The 20,031-nt window shown below is 54.3% G+C and overlaps 1 protein-coding gene across 1 annotated transcript in view; it reads left to right on the top strand.

Moving 5' to 3' along the window:
- Window positions 1-20,031, top strand: part of ACSF3 (acyl-CoA synthetase family member 3) — a 55,610-nt gene that overhangs the window by 18,019 nt on the left and 17,560 nt on the right. The window contains exons 6-7 of the mRNA XM_084294680.1: window positions 2,067-2,179; window positions 12,439-12,565. Of these exons, the coding sequence (XP_084150806.1) occupies window positions 2,067-2,179; window positions 12,439-12,565 (240 nt within the window). The remainder of the gene's footprint in view (window positions 1-2,066; window positions 2,180-12,438; window positions 12,566-20,031) is intronic.

The raw sequence follows: 20,031 nt of genomic DNA, 5'->3' as shown, positions 1-20,031 counted from the left end.
CCAGCAGCGGTCACTGATGGTTTAGCAGTGCTGCCCATCACCTTTCTGCACTGAGGAGGATAGCTGCATACAGTGAAGAAGGATGCTGCATCTATCTGATCATGATCTGAAGGCTTCCAGAGCTGCCAAATCTGTGGCAGTTCACTGCGCTGGCTATTGCTCCCCTCCACGCGCCTTGTAAGCCTGACTTCATTTACTTGCCGTGTCTGCCTGCTGTCCCTTGCCGCGTCTTTCATCTAGGTTTGAGGCTGTCAGCACAAGGTATTTTTCACACTGGAGAAAATGTTCCCATAGAATTCTAGAAGGTGGCTCTGGCAAGCTCGACGTGCAAACATTTGGCTCGTTTTCCATGAATTATAACTCGCTTGGAGTCGTCCTGGAGTCTCATGGCTGGTACCAGACTCTTTAAAATACATAAATACCTCTCCACGGCACCTCAGGTGGCACTTAACTCCTGGTGAGAAGAATGTAGCCCACTCTCCCTCCCTGCTCTGCTGCAGTTGCCTGTCTTGGACTTTTGGCAGCAATTCTGGCTGTACTAGAGCAGCCTGAGTGAGGCTCACGGCAGGGGAAGGACCTGGCCGTCCGTGTTAGCTGACCCAAATGCTGAAGGCAAGCTCGAGCTGAACAGACACACATCACGGAACTGCCATGTAGCTTCTGTTTATTTCTTGCCAGATTTGCTAATTGTTAGGGTAGTTTCGCTGCAATAAAATCTCACTCCCTCATAGCCCATCTGCTCTTAGCTGATCCTGCAGGGATGCCATAAATCTGGGCTACGACGACACATCTATTTCCATGGCAACTGACCAATGTAGCAAACACTAAACCATGATGTCAGACACCAGACCTCCAGGGCCTGAATGGGAGAACGAGACCAGGACACGGAAAATGCCCCTTGAGCCCAAACACCTTAAATGCAGGTAACGAGGGGCAGGCAGTGCCAGGCTCCAGGTCCTGCTCACCTTGCTCTAGGGACATCCCAACCACGCTGTGTTGGGCTGAGCATGCTGCCTGATGAGCAGAGTTAGAAAGCAGATGGAAACATTGATCATTTCAAAATAAAGAGCACACTTCCCAGTTTAACCTGTCCAGCCCTCCCAAGCCACAGGTTGCTCGGTGCTGATGCTCTGTGCCCAGTGCGGGTTTGCACACTCACTGGGGCTGAGCTCACAGGGATGAGTGCCACGAGCCTCATCTTGCCACGAGAGCCACCTTGTGCCATGGAGATGCAGAGTGAAACCTGCTGAGCCAGCAGATGCCCAAGACTCTTGGCTGCTGCTGTGCCTGGAGCCCCCTGGCACACAGAGGTGGCAGGAACAAAGCTGCCCCTTGGGCTGGGTCTTCAGATGCCTACTACGAGGAGCATACATGAAAGCAAGGGTGGAAGCCCTGCAGGATGCAGGTTTGGGAGCCTGTGGTCACAGTACTGTCTTGGAGCTTAATAGCAGTTGTTTGTGCCACCGTGTCAGATACCCTGGCTTTGAGAATTGAACCCAGTGGAAGAATGTGGTGGCTTTGATCTCTGCTTTCTTCCTGTGATGTTTTCTATACAGTGTATTGATGCCTCATAAAACTGAGATAATCCCTTGCAATTCTTACCCCGTTAAGCCTTTGCCTTCTCTGTCAGGTCCTGGCTATAGGGAAGCAGTGAGCCACTGTAGCAATCATTGTGTTCTTTCTTTTCTCATCTTTGTGTAGGTTTCACGGTGCTCTTTTCTTTATTTATTTATTTAAAGACAGCTTCATTACTGAGCTACGAAACTGTGCTCATGTCTTCAAAGGCTGGCCAAGAGAGACTGTTCAGGGCTGGAGACACATTTGTTTTCCTAGGCATTTCCAGTACTGCCTGCTCAGCGACCAAACAGAGGATTGCAGCGCTGTGACATTTGCATGCAGACATACGATGTGATCGAAGCCTTCCTGAAGGGTAACCCCTGCTAGGGAGTTCTCTAGTGCCAGCGCAGGCTGCAGATGCCATGGATAGAAGAGCAGCTGCTCTTTTGCATCCTTTTTGCTCCCCAGGGGCCGTCCACTGCTTCACTCGTGTTCCGTTGCCTTCACAGGTTCCGTGGGGACCCCGCTGCCCGGCGTGGAGGTGTGCATTGCCACCGAGACTTTGAGGAGTGGCGGTCGCTCCTACACCGTCCATGCTCGGGGAGATGAAGACGGCACACAGGTAGTGCTCAGCCGTGTTCTCTGCTCGTGTCACAAAAAGTTCCCTCCTCCCCAGCCTTTGAAGTGCTCCAGCTCCCCGCACAGGGTGGGAGGTGAGGGCAATGGTGCAAGGGCGGTGGGTGATGGTGTAAGAAGTTCACACCGTGTCATACCTCCGCTGCAGGAGGGCTCCAAGGCTTAAAGCTCAGTGGTTGAGGTTGTGAGAGCTGCAGTGTGGACTTGCCATGGAAGAAGGGTCCTGGTGGAAGAAGGAAGGTGGCAGCAGGGTCGGGGCAGGACGTACACAGCCCTGCAATAAGCGTGTCTGTGGCTGTGTCCCTGCTCCGGGCATTTCTGTGTGGTTTGGTAGCGACGATATGAAAAATTACCAAATGTCACGTAATGGCTTGCTGGTTCCCCTGTAGGAAATAAACACCTCCCAGCAGCCTGGCCGGCGCAATAAACGCCTGCCGTCTGCTTCAATTACACCACTTTCAGGGCAGGGACCTCTCTCCGTACACAGGGAGCGCGGTGCACATCTGTGCTCCTCCTGCCCAGATAATAACGAAACTGCCAGCACCGAGCAGGTCCTGGCCGTGGGGGGGGACACGGGGCCATGCCCTGGGGCAGGCCATCCCTGAGGAGTGTGGTGGGACCTGCGGGATGCGGTGAGGAGCTGAGCACCTTGCCAAGAGCTGAGCTCTGAGCTGTCTCTTCGCAGCATCCCTGCGGCTCCCGCGAGGAGCTGATCTCGGTGACGAGGAGCTGATCTCGGCGACGGGGTCAGGCACATTGTCAGGGCAATCTGCGAGGCGTTCACACCTCGCCTGGGCTGCGAGGAGCCAGAAACCCCCCTCCTCTTCCTGCGAGCGCCTGCGTTTGCCAAGGAAATTATTTGCTTAGCTGTAGCGAGAGCCTCACAAGGTCAGCGCCTTCCCCGCTCGCGTTGGGCTGAGGCTCCAGCCTCCTGCTCCCTCCTGACAGCAGCACACAACAGACCCGCTCCGAGCTGCTCACGCCGCCTTTCCCGTTAAGCACTGGGACAGCTCTGCTTGCCATTACGTGCCACCCCTGGGGCACGTCGCCATCCTGCACAGCCAGGTGCAGACAGGACCCCGGGGACGTGGCGGTGGCGAGGCGGGGAGCGTTTTGTGCCCCACCATCCGGTAACTGCGCGAGCTCGCGGCAGGGGACTGGTGCAATTTGCAGAGCTGGCTCCTGGCACGCCCCGAAGATCAATAATCTACTTAGCTGAAAGTTTGCTGGAGCTCTTTGCGCCTCAATTTGTTGTTTTTTTTTTTTTCCCCATCCCTTGATTAGAGTGCTGGATGCCTCCCACCCACGTGCTCCAGCCCTCCCATCTCCCTGCAGCACCCAGGAGCCCCGTGCTCGCTCACTCCCAGTTTGCTCAGCTTTTTTAGGTGCTGCCATGCCAAATACCTGCTTATTATTGCTGCACCTCAGTCTGAGAGCAGCTCTGGGGTGTTCAGTGCAGAGCGAGGTCCCCTGGGGAGATGAGATCCCATTCTTCAAGTGCTCGGAGAAGCGTTTCCTCCCCTGCTTCCCCGGGGAGCTGGGAGGTGTGGGAGCAGGCATCAGGGGACAGCAGCAGCTTCGCCTGCTCGGAGCCACCCCAGCTCACTAAGAAGCAGTCCCTAAACACCAAACCTGACCATAAAGGCACCCCAGTAAGTATTTAACCCCAGAGCCTGAGCGCAGCAAGGTATCAGCGCCCCTCTTTATCCACCACCCCGATGCCTTTCACCTTTTTTCCCCTTCACTTTTTGGAATCCCAGCTCCAGCTCAGGACCTTGTGCCCAGCTCCTGCACGCAGGAAAGGGTTACAGCTTCCCGGCGCTGAGCGTTTCAGTTCGCTTTGTTCAGTGCGATGCATATTTCATACGCTTAGCTTCCCAGCTGGCAGAGGCCTGCAAACCCTGCGAGCTGTTGGGTATTGTCTCTCTCTCCTTCTTTATTTGTTTGTTTGTTGGCTGCTAGGTTTTTTTTTGGGGGGGGTTGTCATTTTTGTTGGATTTTTTATTTATTTATTTATTTATTTATTTATTTATTTATGTTTCGCTTTTCCAAATTGCTCGCTCGCACGAAAGCCAAGCCCCAGTCCCCGACAATAGGGGTCTGTCAATAGATAAATGGTTTCACAGCTGTATCTGATGCCGTGCTCCAGCCAGGGCTTTTATGGCGAGTAATTTCCTTGCGCCGAGGCTGCGAGGGGAGCCGTGCAGGACGTATGGGCTGCAGGAGCTGGCAGCAGGAGGACGCTGCAGCCACGGGCTTTTCTCCACCCCCCCCCCCTCCCTCATCCCCCTCCTTCAAGGTTGTAATTATCTCGTTGTTTATCCATATGCAAGCTGTCGTCCTGGACGGGAACCGGCTCTGCTGCGGCCGTTCCTCCCCGCAGCCACCAGCATCTCCCTGCCCCTCCTTCCCGTGCCCCCCGCGTCTCCGCCATCTGCCAGCAGCTCTCTGCTGCTCGCCAGCCCCTCCGTGCCACCGACGGCATGGGGACAGCCAGTCCCTCACCCTATACCAGAGCCAGGGCTCTGAGATGCTGCGGATCCTCTGGAGAGGGCACCAGGAGCGGCTCCACCTCGCTCACGGTTTGCTGAGACCTTCCTAGAACCAGCAGGGAGGTGCGTGGTCACCACCGAGGTGCAGGGAAAGTCAGGCTTGCTCCAAGGTGCTGGGCATCACCTCCAGCACCCCACCTCCATCTCCCATCGGGGGCTTGCTGCTGCCCGTGCAGGATGGGCTGTACGGTGCCGAAGCCTTGCAGGATGCTTGCACCAAGGGTCAAATTGTTGCGTGGGACTTGGGTGAAATTCAGGCTGAGCTGCAGACAGTGGCTGGCGAGGCTGCCTCGCCACCACGGGGGCTCGCAGGATGCTTCAGGCTTTGTCCTCCCCGCCTAGGGCTTTGCCATTTTGACAAACCGTGCCCTCAGGTCGTGATCTCTGCCACCAGGAACCACCTCCCAGGCAGGCGGTGTGGGGAACACGTTGTGGAAGGCAGCTGGGATTAGGTCTGCTGCTTTTCCTCCAGCTGGAACATCAGTCCTCAGGTCGTTGGCACAATCCACCTTAGGTAAACAAGCACTACATTTATCCTGTTTTCCATTTGCCCTTATTTATTCCAAAAACTCCTTCCAGAGCCCTCCGAGCGTTGGACACTGCTTGTTTTGTATACTCCAGCCATGATTTCTGTTTCCCCGTGTTCCTCTCATCCCCCCAGTGTCCGTTTGGTTACCCGGGCTGCTTTCAGTACTGCGTAAACATCTGAGCTGCTCCTTACTGACCACATCCAGTTCCTTAGTCAACACAGTCGGTGACTGCCTTCCTGCTGGTATTTATACTCCTGCCTCCTCCCTGTCTGTCTGATGGTTTTTTTTTTTGAGGCCACAGCTGTATTTTTCTTTTTCCTGGTGGTAAAGGTGGAGGTAGAGATGACGCTAGCACCACGTCCCTGCGTTTCTCAGCTGAAAGCCTCTTATCACAGGAGCAGCTTCCATCCCAGGAGGCTGTTTCCTCCTGCATTCAAATTGAGTCCATCTGTCAAGAACAACCCTCCTTCCACGAGTGCTTCCTTTGGGCTAACCTTGGTCCCAGCACCCTCAAGCTGTCCATTAATCTCTTTATTACCATTTTATGCATCCGTTCCCCCTTGCAGGGGGAGAAGGACTTCCCCCTGGCTTCCCACTGCCTTGGGATGTCTCCTTGGTCCCCTCCACCAGGCTGGCACCCTGCTTGTCCCAGCATGAAGGATGAGGGCTGGTTTCCTCTCTGTTCCCATCGTGGCTGTTTTTGGCCTTCAGCCCTTCTCTCTCTCTCTGTATCAGAGCCGTCTGCCACTGGGCCAGCCTGGGAAGCTGGGGAGCTCCTGTTCCCATGCTGTGAGACGTGGGATGGAAGCAGCTCTGCCCGTGCAGCCCCTTGCCTGTTTCTGCTCCCTTTTTGCAGCCTCACCCCCGAATCCCTCTGCTCTGTGGGCTCAGCCACGTGCTAAGGGGCTGCGCTCCTGCCTCGTCCCGTGCTGTATTTCTCCATCAGGTTGCAGAGGCTGCAGCTGCTGTAGCACATCTTGGGGACATCTGCTGAAGGACGAGGTGGGGGAGATGCTGAAGAAGCCCAGCAGAAGGGGCAGCCTGTGCCCCAGAGAGCTTCCAGCCGAGGAGGAGGAGAGGCAGCGGCCGCCTCGGGGCTGCTTAGCACCAGGAAGCAATTAGAGGCTGCTGGGCAGCACGGCTGTCTGCAGTCTGAGCACGTCACAGCCTCGCTGACCTCGACTTTTGAGTGAGGTTTATGAGAAACGAAGCAGAGGTGGGACACTAATTGAATCCCTGCCTGGTACCCTGCCTGCCCCCGAGCCCGGAATCAGAGCGGGCGCTGCGAGTGCACGTCGGGAGCCTGCCTCTAATGAACAGAGCCGAGAGAGTGGGAAGATGTGCTGACATCTCGCCTCGTTTATTATCTTCTGGGGCCTGCAAACAAGAGGGATGAGAGCAGCAGAGTGGAGAGCTGTTGGCATTTCTGGAATGGCGTTACGCTGCTAATTTATGGTGTGAATATAGAGCAAGAAGTCTGGGGTCCGTGGAGCAACGGCAGGGAGGACTGACCTCTCCCAAACTTGGGTTGCTTTCCATGGTTCTTTTGGAATCATCTGGACTTAATCAGCGTGGTAACTTTTAAAAATCAGTGTTGCCCCAAAATATATACAGTCAGTTTCATTTTCAGTGGAGCAGCATTTGCTGTAAGTAGAGGGTTGGGTTTTTTGAGAATAACTTTCAGCGTTCCAGCTCCGCCGTGCACCAGCCTTGCTTTTAAATTTATAACCTTCCAAAATGAAAAGTAAATTGATTGTGTTATTCCCAGCCCTTTTATAAAAGTTAACGTTACAAAAACAGATGTGCAATGTGGCCTTGTAGATTACAGTCTGGGCTTGGGGTTTTTGTTTTTTGCTTTTATTTTTCTTGCGCTGCGCCGTGTCCCTGAGGAGCAGAAATCTGCCTTTTTCCAGCAGGAGGAAAATTGCTCTGTGTCTAAATTGCCTCCTGCTTGCCTTCTGCAGGATGCTGCAGGACACAGAGCTCATAGGAAAGATAATGCTTTTACAAAAACATGCAACTTAGCAGGGAATTTTTAATTATGAATGTGCATGAGAGATCAGATTGCCTGGTAATTTGGTAGTGCGCTAGCAAGCCTCGCACCTCGAGGACATCCATACAAATGTGACCCAGGGAGACAGCGATTAAAAGGGGGTGTCGAGCAGATTATTGGTCTCCAGCCTCCTTTTGGGAGGCAGGTAAACACATCCTCACTTCCCTGGTCCCAGAGGCCCGGACTGGCACAGCACCAGCCCCTGTGCTGGAGAAGCAGGGTCCCAGCAGGAGCTCCCCTGGTTCATTTGGTTTATGGGGGCTGAGCTGCTGGAGGCTGCGCTGTGGCAAGGCTCTGCTGTGTCACCAGGACTCTCGTGGCCACCAAAATCCCCAGGGAGCGAGTGAGGGGTCTTCGGAGGGACAGAGAACATCTGGAAATGTTTCTGGTGGCTTCGGAGGCGGCAAGACATGGCACGGCATCCATCCTCCGCCTTCCCCAGCCGTGCACGAGCGCTGCGGTTGATTTGGCTGAGCGTGGCGAAAGACAGGGAAAAAATAGGATGTGGGTTCGTGAAGCTATGGCTTGTGGACAGGCATCGCTCCCCAGGCTGCCAGCATCGAGCTGAGCAGGCAGAAGTGGCCACGAAAATGGGAGCAGTTGGTGCCAAGCGTGCCCCCGGGTGAGACCATCTCCTGCTGCTCCTCTGGGATTTGTTCCCCTATTTTCCATGCTTTGGTGTGGTTTTTGTTTGCTTGTTTGCTTTTAAAAAAGTTACTGCTCTGTGAGAACTGCTGAAAGGGCTCCATCACTTCCATAAACCTCGCACGTATAAATTATTGTCTTCTATTAGTCACTTAAAAGGCTGGGTTGCTTAATTATTTTGATTACAGTAATCACTTATTTATAAGGTGGGGAAAGCGCCAAGTATTTCCAAGCTGAGGAGCACGGTACCGGCTGTGGCAGAGGAGGCAGCGTTGCAAAAGCAATTTTTCCCCCCAAATGTCCATGATTTTGCTTTTCCTCCTGGTGTCAGTGACGGTGCCCAGCCCGTGCGCGCTGGGCTCTTCCCTCCTGCTCTGGCAGCCCTGCTGGTGGAGGAAGAGGGCTGTGAAGGAAAACCAGGCTCTGGCTGGGTAGGAGGGGTGAAACATGGAATGGAGACCCAAGGATAGAAGGAAAAGCAGGGAGGAATGAAAGGAAAATGATGCAAGACCCTCAGGGCATGAAGGGTCCCCGTGCGCTGCCATCCTGCCCCCACCCCACTCAGCCCCGTGCTTCCCCTCGGTGAGGGCTGTGCCATCCCTGGTGGGCACCCCTAAGAGCAGGTGCTCTCATCTGCAGCCCTGAGCCTTCCGTGCTCACCCAGGGAAGAGGCTTAGGTAATTATTTTGGGGCTGGGGGGAAGGAGAGGTCTGGTGGAAGTTGGCCGTTTCCTCCAGACGCCGACCGGTGGCATCCTGCTGCTGTTTCCAGCCCGCAGAAGGGTTTTTGTTTTTGTTTTTTCTTTTTCCCTACGAGCGTGTCTGTCTTCCTCCCTGCTCTATCAGTCTAATAAAAAGTTATTACCTCTCCTTCCAGACCTGCCTTTCAACTTTCGCTTTGTCTCCCACATGTTTCTGCTCAGGCATCTGCCGTGCCTCCCCTCCTTCCCAGCGAAAGCCGTGCTGCCGTACGTCTGCCTCCATAAAAGCTACTAATTCCATTACCGTCCATTAGAAACTCCTCTCCTGCAGCTCCCGGAGGAGAGGGGCACAGCACAGATCAGAGACCACAAGAAAACAAATGGCCACTTTGAACAAATCGCAGGGCTGCTTGCCAAGTGGGGATTCCCAGCTATTTACCAGCCACCCTCGCTTCCTGCTAATGAAGAGGTAAAATGGAAGCGGCGAAAACCTGCAGTTCATAATCGCCCGGATTTATCCCTTCAAAGGGTTTATTACAACCTTTTATTTTCGTGCGTGGAAAATGTAATCTTATCCGGCACGCCGGCTGGCCCGGCTCAGCTCGCCGGGTGCATTTTGCAGCGGAAAGCTCTGGGGCAGCAGCAGCCTGCCGGGGGCACGGGGGTGGGGGCTCCCTGTTAAAGTTGCTCGAGTGCATGGAAGCAGTCGAAACGTGCATTGCGATGTGGCACTCGGAGACCAGGATATCAGTGCAATTAGCAAGCTGATGCTTTTCAGCAGCTGCTTGTGACGCGGTTGCAGTGTATCAACAACGGGGACCGCTGAGATTTGGAGGAGAAAGGAAACAAACCAGCTAGCCACGCCGCTGCCGCCGAAACGCCCGCTTCCCTGCCATGCAGCCGGCTGGCTGGGGGCGTACCCGTGGTCCTAGCAGGGGTGAGAGAAGTAAAAGTAGCAGAAAAGTGCCTCGAACCCTGAATTTTTACCGATGCTGTTTTCAGGCAAGCCGGGCTGCTGGCACTGGGGCGGTTTGTGTCCTCTCCGCTACGCCGGGGAGCAACGCCAGTGACATTCGGAGTTCAGCGAGCAAAATCCTATTAAGATAACGTCACGGCCTTTCTGTTTTACTGTTTGCAAGCCAGCCATAACATCATTAAATTACACAACAGGGAGGTGCCTGCTGCCAAGGAGCTCTGCTCTAGATAAGACGTGGGTTGAGCCTCTGCCAAAATTCGAGTAGATCTGACAGGGAATTTGGAGCTCGTTCAAGGTTTGATTCACAGCAGAAGCGGCGGCGGGCAGGTAAACGCCGTGCAGGATTGGTCCCCGGGGCAGTGGTGGTGCCGTGCCCTGCCTTGGGGGCACGGAGGTGTTTGGCATGGCCACGTTCACATCCCTGCTCGCCTTCAGCGAGACATCAAATCTGGCAGGGCATGTGGAGGAATCCGAGGCAGCTGTCGGCAGGTCCTCGTGGGTGCTTACCTCTGCTGCCCCCCTTCCCAGCCCTTTCTGGGGAGCTGGAGGCAGGCTGAGGGCTCCAGGGAATGGTGCTGGAGCTCACACTGGTGATTAAAATGCCTGCGGTGTGAGGAGGATTTAAGTGTGTCCTCTCCAGCTGGGGTGCAGTGAGTGGGGTGCAGTGGGGCTTGCTGGAGGGCGCACGGGGTGGGATTGGCCTGGGGAGTGCTCCCCAGGTGTGCTTCCCAAGGGGGAAAAGCTGAAACCGGTGGCACTGAGCTCACGGAATTGCTCAGGGAAGCTGCTTGGTTTGTGGTGCCATGGTCAGGCCAGCAGGAAAAGGAGGGCCACGTGGCAAAACAGCTGGCGTGCCCCATCCACTGCGGCTCCTGCAAGTTCCCTGGGCACAGGCTTTGTGCCTCGCACCCCTTTGCCAATGCAGGTGCTGAGGTTTGGCCCTGGGCTCTCCAGACCCCAAGTGATTTTGTGCTCGTGCATCATCTGGTCTTCAGGCTCCCTCTCCAAGGTCCCCTGGGGCTCCCCGGTCCGGCACCATCCGCAGCTTGCCATATTTCAGCTGAGCTCCCCTCGTCAGCAGTAGCAGGCTTTTTATCCCGCAGCATCTCCTCGGTGGTGGAAATAAAACCCAGCGAGGACTCTGGGGGCTTGGTCCAGCTCCTGGCATTTAAGGAGGTGGCAGCTCCGCAGAGTGCCCGGGCTGTTGGTGCAGAAAGCCCCGTGTCACCGCGTCCTCCAAGACAGCACATCAGGACGACGTGACTTAAAGCACAAACGGTGCCTTAAAAGCAGCTTTCTGAACATTTTCTGTTAGGAAAGCTTTGTTCCCATCCAAGACTGCGGAGATACAAAGCCTGCCCTGCTCCGTGGTTCCGCTTGGTGTTCCAGCACTGCTGTTACTGCTTTCCCTCGTGGCCGCGTTTTTGGCACCGCTCACTCCGGGGTCCCAGAGGAACCTCGGTGCTGCAGCAGCCCCAGTGCAGAGGGGCAGGGAGCTGCCGCTAGGTGCCTGCTCCACGAGGGGCTGCAGCAGCTCTGGCAGTGACCTCCTCTCACAGCGGGGTTTCTGCACATCTTCCCTGCAAAGGACCTGAGCTTAACACGGTCCCACGGGCGCTGCTACACCCGCGCCGCTACTGCCTCGTCTCCCAGCCTGGGAACTGCAGAGCAGCGTACGTGCAGGAGGGAGGAACACCGTGCCATGTCAGGCAGGTCTGCGACCTCCCCGTGGTTCTCTAGTTTCCATAACAGCAGGAGATTCGGTCCTGTTGCCATAGAAAACCTCCCCGTGCAGGTTTGCAGGGTGCTGAGCTGTCACTAGAAGCCGCCGCCTCGCAGTGCGCCCGAAAGAAGCCGCGCGTCCCGGAGAACAAATCAGATGGTGTTTCCTGCCACCTCCTCGGGAAAAAAATAAATAAATAGTGTCAGATTGACAGTTTGGGGAAGCGAAGGTTTCTATCAACACAGCAGAAGCTGTGCCTCGTCCTGCTGCCTCCTCCTGCCTGCAGGAGCACGGTGCTGAGCCGCGAGGGGCACGAGGAGCTCATGCTGCCACCACCAGCACCCGATCTCCCAGCTGCTGCGGGAAAGCCGTGACTTTGAGCCTGTAGCCCATTTTTAGCCCATTTTATATTTCTAGAAGAGCTGGGGAGGCCAAACCCTCCCTCAGCTGGTGAAGCAGCTCCCCGGGAAGCTCAGTTTTGGCTTCGCTTTGGAGCTCTGCCTGGCTTTGCCCTCCCCTCGCCACGCCGCAGCCCGTTTCTGCAGCAGGGGATCTATTTGTGCTGCCTCCCCCGGGGAGGGCAGGGGTTGTCCCCGCTGCCAGCCCGGCCACAGGTTGCTGCAAGGGCCAAGTGCTGCAGCTGGTGGCCACGTCCCCTGTGGCTGCTACTCCCAAGGCTGAGCCGGCCACTAACCCTTGGCTTGCTGCTGTCACGGCTGGAGCTACACGCCTGGGGGGCAGCAGAGCTCTGGGGACGGGACGTGTCCTTGTCTGGGACGTGGGAGCCTTTCAGGATGAAACCTCTGTGACTTTCTCTCATCCTAATTGCCACGGGAAGGGACAGTCTTGCCACTGAGATGGCCACAGGGCTCCCAATGGGGTGCATGCCCCAAACAGGGAGCCTGGAGTGATCCCCTGCCCTCCACCCTGATCCCCTGCCAGCATCCCTCTCGTTGCACCACGCTGGGCTCCAGGGCAGTGAGCAGGGACAGGGGATTTTTAGGGCTGCCACATGGGTTGATTTCCCTGGCGGAATTCCCTCACATTCCCTCCTGCTTTGTTGCAGGTGACTCCAGGTCTTGAAGGCCAAGAAGGGGAGCTGCTCGTCCGGGGGCCCTCGGTGTTCCGCGAGTACTGGAACAGACCCCAGGAAACAAAAGACGCTTTCACGCCCGATGGCTGGTTCAAAACAGGTACTGTGCTGCCCTGCCCGGACCAGGGAGGTGGGTTGTTTTCTGTGCTGGGTCTGGAGAACGGGATCTGGGTTCACCTCGCTTCTTCATGTGCACTGGCCCTAATTATTCAGCCAAGGAAGGGGGGATGTTCGGGGCTGCTGCTGGAAATGCAGCTCAGTGGCACCACACTTCCTGGGGGCTTGAGCCCTGCGGCCTCAGCACCTGATAACAGGTCGTGGTGTGGCCCAGTTTAAATGAGCTTTTTGGAGGAGAATCACGGTGAGTGTCCCCAACTGGGGAACAGTTTGGGAAGGTGTCAGAACTGCCAGGATGTCGCCTTCTGAAAGTTTTCTGAGTGAAAGGTCTGCGGCTTCCAAATAGAGACCTTCTGTTTTGAATCTGGGGCTCATTTTATTTTACATGGTATGTTTCCGAATTGCAAAGGAAAATAATTTATTTATTTATTTATCTATCTATCTATCTATCTATCTATCTATCTATCTATTCATTTATTTATTTTCCTGGATGTTCCTGGGATTTGCCTTTCCCTTTGGACTGGGAATAAGGAATGGTTTTGAGACATTTAACGTTTCCAGGAACGGGAACACCTCTGGTGTTCGATTCCTTCGGATCAAATTTCACCAGATTTCACCAGAAGATAATATCCAGATAGCAATAATATGCATTGTGGCACACCTTGGTAGATTTTATCTAATGCTTGCAAACAGAAAAAAAAAAACATCCTGTTATGCCCAAGCTCTGCTAGCAGCGGGTGTAGCCCCGACTGCCCCTACCTGCAGCAGCCTTGGCTGGGGCAGCAAGGCCTCGAAGGGGAACTCTGGAGGCTGATCCTGTCCGTAATGTGGGATAACAAATTCAGGAGGATACTGTGCTGAAGGCTTTTCCCAAGCGGAACAGACGTGACAGACCATGAATAAGTGATGTGCTTCGATCTACGCCTCCCGCTCTGCGCGCAGCGCGCCGCACGCAGCGCTAGAGCTTGGCCTCCTCGGGCAGAGGTTCCAGTCCCCCAGGACAGCTCTGCGAGTCGGATTAAATTATAAACTAGCCCCGTGCCCACAGCGAGCACGGCGGTGCCCTGAGATGGCTCTGCAGGCTCTGGTCCCAGCGTTTGAGCGGTCGGTTCGTATCTCTGGCCACCCTTCTTCCTGCCACCTCTGCCACTGGCCACGAGCGGTTTGGACGCTGGGATAAACTCCCGCAGCGCGTTTGTCTGGTGGTGCTGAGCCCAACCGTCCCCTAATCTTGGCAGTGCAGGAGGGTGGGATGCCTGCTGTCCGCCTAGCCCTCACGGACAAGCAGCCCTGACATTCCCATTCCCCTTTTACCCCGTGTTAGCGGTGCCATCGAGCCAGGGGCACCGGGGTGGATTTCTGATGCCCGCTCTGTAATCGTATTTATTGAGAATTTGTGATAACGCCGTGATTTATTACCACGGCTGCTCTGAACCAGACACAGGGCTGCCCTGCCGGGGGTGTCACCGCAGGTCCTGATCCCAGGCCAGGGCCACGTTTGGTGCCGGAGCAGGGGCAGACAGCGCCGGGTGCGGGGCAATCAGCTCTAAAAATTTTTGTAGTCAACGCTCCTGATGAATATTTCAGATGCAAAGGAATAGCATGCATTAATTATTGCAAAGAGATGTCTTTAGGAGAAAATGATTTTGAAATTCAGTTTAATTTCATTGTAATGCGCTGCAAACAGGAAGGGAGTATGTGTGTTTAATTGGCTCTCGGGGGTAAGGCCTGGAAGATGGCATGCCTTTGTCACAGGCCATTAGTGATACAGACTGCATAATGAGAGAGTACAATCAGCTCACAGCTGCCGGCTCCTACGGGGAGAGAATGATATTAAATAGAAATCAGTATAAATTAAACTTAACCCTTTCACTCGCCGAGCGGAGACGCAGAGCTGGGGATAAAGAGGAGAGCGGAGGCACTCGCCTGGGGCTGGGACCAGGTCGGAGGGTGCTGAGGACACACCACAGGCAGCAGCCCCCATGCAGGCAGCCTCTGGTACCCCTGGTAGCAGCCTCGGGAGGAGGACAGCCTCTTCATTCTCTTCCCCACCCTATTCCCCCTCTTTTTGCCTTTCTTTCTTTTTTTTTTCCCCTCTCTCCTGACTGCTTGTTCCATCTTTCCTCACTGCCAGGCCGTCAGGGCTGTTTTATTCCAAGAAAAAAAGGCTGGTGGTGCTGAGAGAAACCCGCCAGCTCGCCCTGCCTGCCCCCAGCCCTGCTGGCAGCCTTCAGGTGGTTAATTTTGGAGAGGGGACCAAGCTGGCAGGGTGCAGGTCCCCTGCGCTCCCCAAGGACAGAGAGGTGCGCGCTCAGCACCAGGGACGAGATTTGGAGAGAGCGAGCTTGGAGGCAGCGTGGGTAACTCCCCAGCTGGAATTTAGCACTCTGCTGATTGCTAATGGCACTCCGAAAAAGCAGCGGGTCAGCAAATGAAGAGTAATTACCGCAAGGGAACCACGAGCGCTGCTCGTGCTGCGCCTCGTGGTGCCTGTGCCACCAGAAAGGCTGCTGGCTGCTGTGGCACCGCATGGAGACGGGGCATGAGGGCAGGGTGCCCAGCATCTGGGAAGGTCCAGGGCCACACCTGGGGCACGTATTACTGCTTTTCCTGAGGGTCAGCACCCTGGGGCACCTCCACTCAGAGTTTGCACACACACAGAGCCAAGAATGCATCACCAGAGCTCGTTCCCTGCCTCCCCCATCGCCTCTTCCTCCCCTTCCAGGCGTGCTCCCGCAGTGACAGGTCATGCTCAAAACTTGCGAACCACCTGAAGTGTTCCATCAGGTCATTTTCCAGGCTGCCTTCTGCAGCTTCAGACTCACAAAGGGATCTTTCATTTTTAAGTCCTCTCTGGCTGCAGACCATCTATTTCCCGGTACCTTCCTCAGGCCAGTTCTGTTTCTGGTTGCAGTTCCTGTAAATCAAGCCATCGAGTGTTGTTTCAGAAAATACATGAACCAAAATAAAAAAAGACCCAACACTCGCATGGCAGCAGTCATTTTCCTTTTCGATTGACAGCTCTTTTATTAAAATCTCTTTTTCTCCCACGAAACCGTCTTACCAAAGGAAGCGACATCAGGTTGAGCACTGGGGATGGCCGTTCCCCCCCGTGACAGGAGGAAAAATGAACGGGGCAGGCTCTGGCCACCAGCACTCACACCCTGCTGTGCTTCTGGGGAAATCTGGGAGAGACGAGGAGCTCAGTGAAACAATCACAGACCTGTTTCCTCCCCCTGGGGACCAGAGGCAAACACCACGTGTGCCTCGAGCAGGGAGCCTGTGCAGAGATCCCTTTGCCAATGTGCCTGCTCCGTGCCTGCAGTTGGAGGAGGACCAAATATGTGTGTGTGTGTTACAGGAAGAAAAGCAGCATGGTGCTGCCGTGACCTTTTGATGAATTCAAGATCTCAGCTCTTCTCAGAAGCACCCGAGCTCCTGGTGTGGCATCGGTGATTGACTGTTGCTCCCTTCCCCTTTATTTCCTTGGGTTCGCACCGTCGTCTGCCTATCTCTCCGTGGCTCTCATTTCCATTCGAGTGAATTTGATTATTTTTATTGTATTAACGCTGTTGACAGAGCTGCTTGGATCAAAGTCCCCTCCGGCCATTTCCAGGGAGACTGCTGGGTATCCACCTGCTGTCGTGCATCTCCGCAGCACCGAGGGTGAGGCAGACCCGGAGGAGAAACGCCTGCAGCCGTCTGTCTGCTGTGCTGAGACCCCTTTGCAGCTGCCCTGCGAGGCAGGAGGCGATCTCAGAGCAAACCTGGGTGCCCCTGAGGCATCACCGAGCACACCCCGGGAGCTGGAGGAAGGCAGCAGACAAACACCAGCTCCCAGCACCGCGGTCATCCCAATCCCCAATCTTTGTCCTTCTGTCCCATCATATTGCCAGGCTCTGGTGCTGGCAGGTTTTGAGTTTTTCCTGCCCAAGAGGCAGCGAGCTGCTTGTAGCTGTGAGCAAGGGGACAGAGGATTTGGGATCCTGAGCATTGCCTGCAGAGGAATCTGGCAGCACGGTGCTGTGCTCAGCAGGGAACGACAGGCTCAGAGAGCAGCCTGCTCCCCCAGGGAAGGCCAGCTTCCATTCACGTTTGCCCACACATCCAGAAAATTAGAATCTGGTGTATTCAGGGAGATTTATTTTCAATTACAGGTTAAGGCTGAGACATGAAATAGCACCAGGCTTGAAAGCAGTGCATAAATCCTGCAACAAATCCATGTATCTCAGCCCCATATAATAAGATTTTATTGATTGCTATATTGTATCTGTCAGAGTAAAACTCTCTTAATGCATGCATCAGGATGGAGAAGATAGAAAGCTTGTTGGTCACAGCATCTGATTCAGGAATCAATGCACTTTGATTAATATGTCGTTAAGAAAGTAAGAGTTATTTAACTTGTTTGATGCACACTTCAAAATGATGACTCATGTCTTTTAAGTTTCTTTCTTTAAGACACATTTAAAACAACAACTTTGTGGCTGTTTTTCCCATTGCTGAGTTCTGTTTTATCACTGAATTTGGGCTAGATCCCCTTGTGCAGGTCACGAAACCTCCAGGCTCACTTTAACCAGAATCCCTACTGCCCCAAAGACTTCCCACATGGCAGTGTCGAAGGCTGAAGAGCAGGGTAGACCTTTATTTCTGTATCTTTATTCCTTCTGGATTTCTGCAGTGAAAGAGGGAGATCTAGGGAAAAAAAAAAAAAAAAAGAAAAAAGAAAAAAAAAAAAGAAAGAAAGAAAGAAAGAGAAATTCATCTGGAGATCTGGAGTAAGACATCACCAGGAGAAACGAGAAGCGCCCATCAGTCCTGCCAGCTTTTCAAATGCTGCCAGGCTTGGGCAGCAGCACGCTGCGTGTGTGTGCTTGCTGCAGACACCTTTCTCTCAGCTCAGGCCTCTCAGCCATGCTCTACAAGCTCAAGCAGCCAGGAAAAGCCTTGGTGTAGCTGGGAGCATCGTGCGGAGTGCTGCAGCTTGCGGTGCTGCTCCTGCTGCAGCATCGAAGCCCTCGAAGCAGGCAAAGAAGCCCAGCAGCTCTCGGGCTGGCTGCAGGGACCTGCTCGTGTCTGCTTTCAGGCTGAGCTCCCCATGGGCAGAGGGGAACACCCAAAGAAATCTGGTGTTTGTAGTAAACCCCCTGGGCAGCTGATGGCCAGACCCATTCCTGCCCTCAGGTTGCAAGGAGAGGGGCAGGAGCAGCAGCGAGCAGCTCCCACCCCATCCCTCTGGCACCGACTTTTGTACCTGGCACTTGCCTGTCTCCAGAGACAAGCAGGTGTTTCCCTGCCAAGGGAATTGCTTACATTTGTGGGAGTAGCACTGACACCTGAAACAGAAATACTTTAGCCTGATCAAGGCAGGTTATAAATAGAAATGCATCTCATTAGCATCCTAATCTGCAGGTTTTCTGTTTGTTTGCAGTGTCTCTCCTAGTCATAAATTCAGTTAATGCAAATTCTATTTTTAAAAAAAACGATGCCTTAATTATAATGTGCTGCAGATGATGTGACTTATCAGTTCGGTAAGCCCATCGGATGAAGCGCTGGCTCCCTCTGAGGCTGGGTTTAAGGAGCTTCTTTTTAAGCCGTGCTGTAGTTTAAGCCCGTGAGTCAGGCGTGCGAGGCTCCATCTCCTCTTTTCAGTGATGGATCCACAAATGAAGGGACATGAAAGGACACCAAAAAAAAAAAACCCAAACCTACCCCAAACACATCTCTCTGTGCTGATTTAGGATATCCCCCTGGGTCTGCATGGGATGGGGCCAGAGGCTGCAGGCACCCACGGGATAGCCTCGTGCTGCCCAGTGAAGTCAGGCCAGCAGCGAGGTGGGATCACATCCACCCAGTCCTCATTTAAAAGGTGTTTCTGTAAGTAAAAGCGTAAAGATATTTATTCCTTCTTCTTGAGCAATAAGGAGACAACGTTGTCAGTTTTGTCTGATGGTTGGAAGTCAAAGCATCATTCGAACACAGTGAAACACAGCCCGTGTAATTCCTTGACTGCTCGCAAGACCGATGTTTTCAGCAGCTCGGAGTGACTTTGGATTTTTGTAGCTGTAAATGAGAGCAGCTTTTGGCACAGAATTTGTTTACTCTCCTACAAAGCCCTGCTCCAGTTTTATCAAACATCGTGGATGCCAACCCTGCACTTTTTAGAGAACCTCCAGTGCACCGAGTCCGATTTCCAGCGGCGTGGAGCGATTGCACCCCACCTGAAAGTCCGTGGGAACAGCAGGTTCCTGCAAGAGGACTGCAGGCTTGCCAGGGGGCGAAGAGGGGAAGTCTGTGGCAGCAGGAGAGAGCACAGGACGTGGGGAAGAAATGGGCTGAACAATCATCTTCCTCGTGGCACTTGGCAGACCCTCCTGGCTCATTGGCAAAGCTTTTGTTCGAGTGGCTACTTACTGCTGTATAAATAGCGTGTCTCCTCCGGGGCAAATTAAAAACCCCGTAGGGAAAGGTCAGCGTCAAAGCATCTGAGTGAGATCCCCGAGCAGTCGGCAGAGGTCGGGACGTGGTCCTATTACAGGCGGTGTCAAAACCCCTCTCGTCTTGAGCGTGGCTGGAACGGGGCCGCAGGGATTTTCACTGGATCCGTGCTCATGGTTCAGGCACAGGGAGAGGAGGGTTTGTTGTGTCTTCACTGTCACACCGAGCCGTGACCACAGGGCTTTGGGAAGTCCTTCAGCAGGAAGGGTGAACGCTGCCGAGCTGTCTGCAGAGCTGACCGAGGGGGTGGATTTACAGAACTCCAGTGGAGAGCATCGGGGTAGGAAAGGAGTAAAACACAGACAAGATTTTGAAGCGATCACCCCAAATCCAAACTCTTTTCAGGTTTGCAGAGGGCAGCCTGGCCACTCCGTGCTGCCGAGGAGAGCTGGCGGTGCGTGCAGAGGTGGAATTGCCCTTCAAAAGCTTGTTGAAAACACACCTTCCTTCCACCCGGCCCATCTATCATTTTTCAGCCTGATTTGTGTCCCCGGCCTTCTCTCGCCCCTCGTTTGTCTTGTTTCCTGTTGCTTGAGGCACTCTGCTGGTGCCCACGCAGTCTGTTTAGCTTGCTGAACACTTTTGGCCTTTGATTTACATACCCCAGCCTCGCCGTCGGCAGAGCACAGAGCAGGGTGGTGGAATCACACAAACTGATTACAGGGTGAGCCGGGCAGTCAGCGGCCCGATTTCCTTCTTTCCCCAGCCCAGGAAAGCGAGGGCTCATTTTCAGCACGACCCAAGCCCAGGTTCTGCTAAGTGGTGATGTTTTTGTCGGTGTTTGTACTTCAGGCTGGCCGTAACGCTTGAAGAAGGGCTGAGCATCTTTTCTTTGAGCATCTCTGGCTCCTGCTGCTCTGCACCCGCTCTGTTAGCCGGGACAGAGCATCCTAGGACGTGATCGCTCCGGGCTCTTTCCTTTCCACAAGTCATCCCTGTGAGTTTCGCTCGAGA

The sequence above is a fragment of the Netta rufina genome (genome assembly GCF_964035555.1).
Source record: "Netta rufina genome assembly, chromosome: 13".
NCBI classification, from domain to species: Eukaryota; Metazoa; Chordata; class Aves; order Anseriformes; family Anatidae; genus Netta; species Netta rufina.
This window is presented reverse-complemented; position numbering and strand designations above follow the sequence as displayed.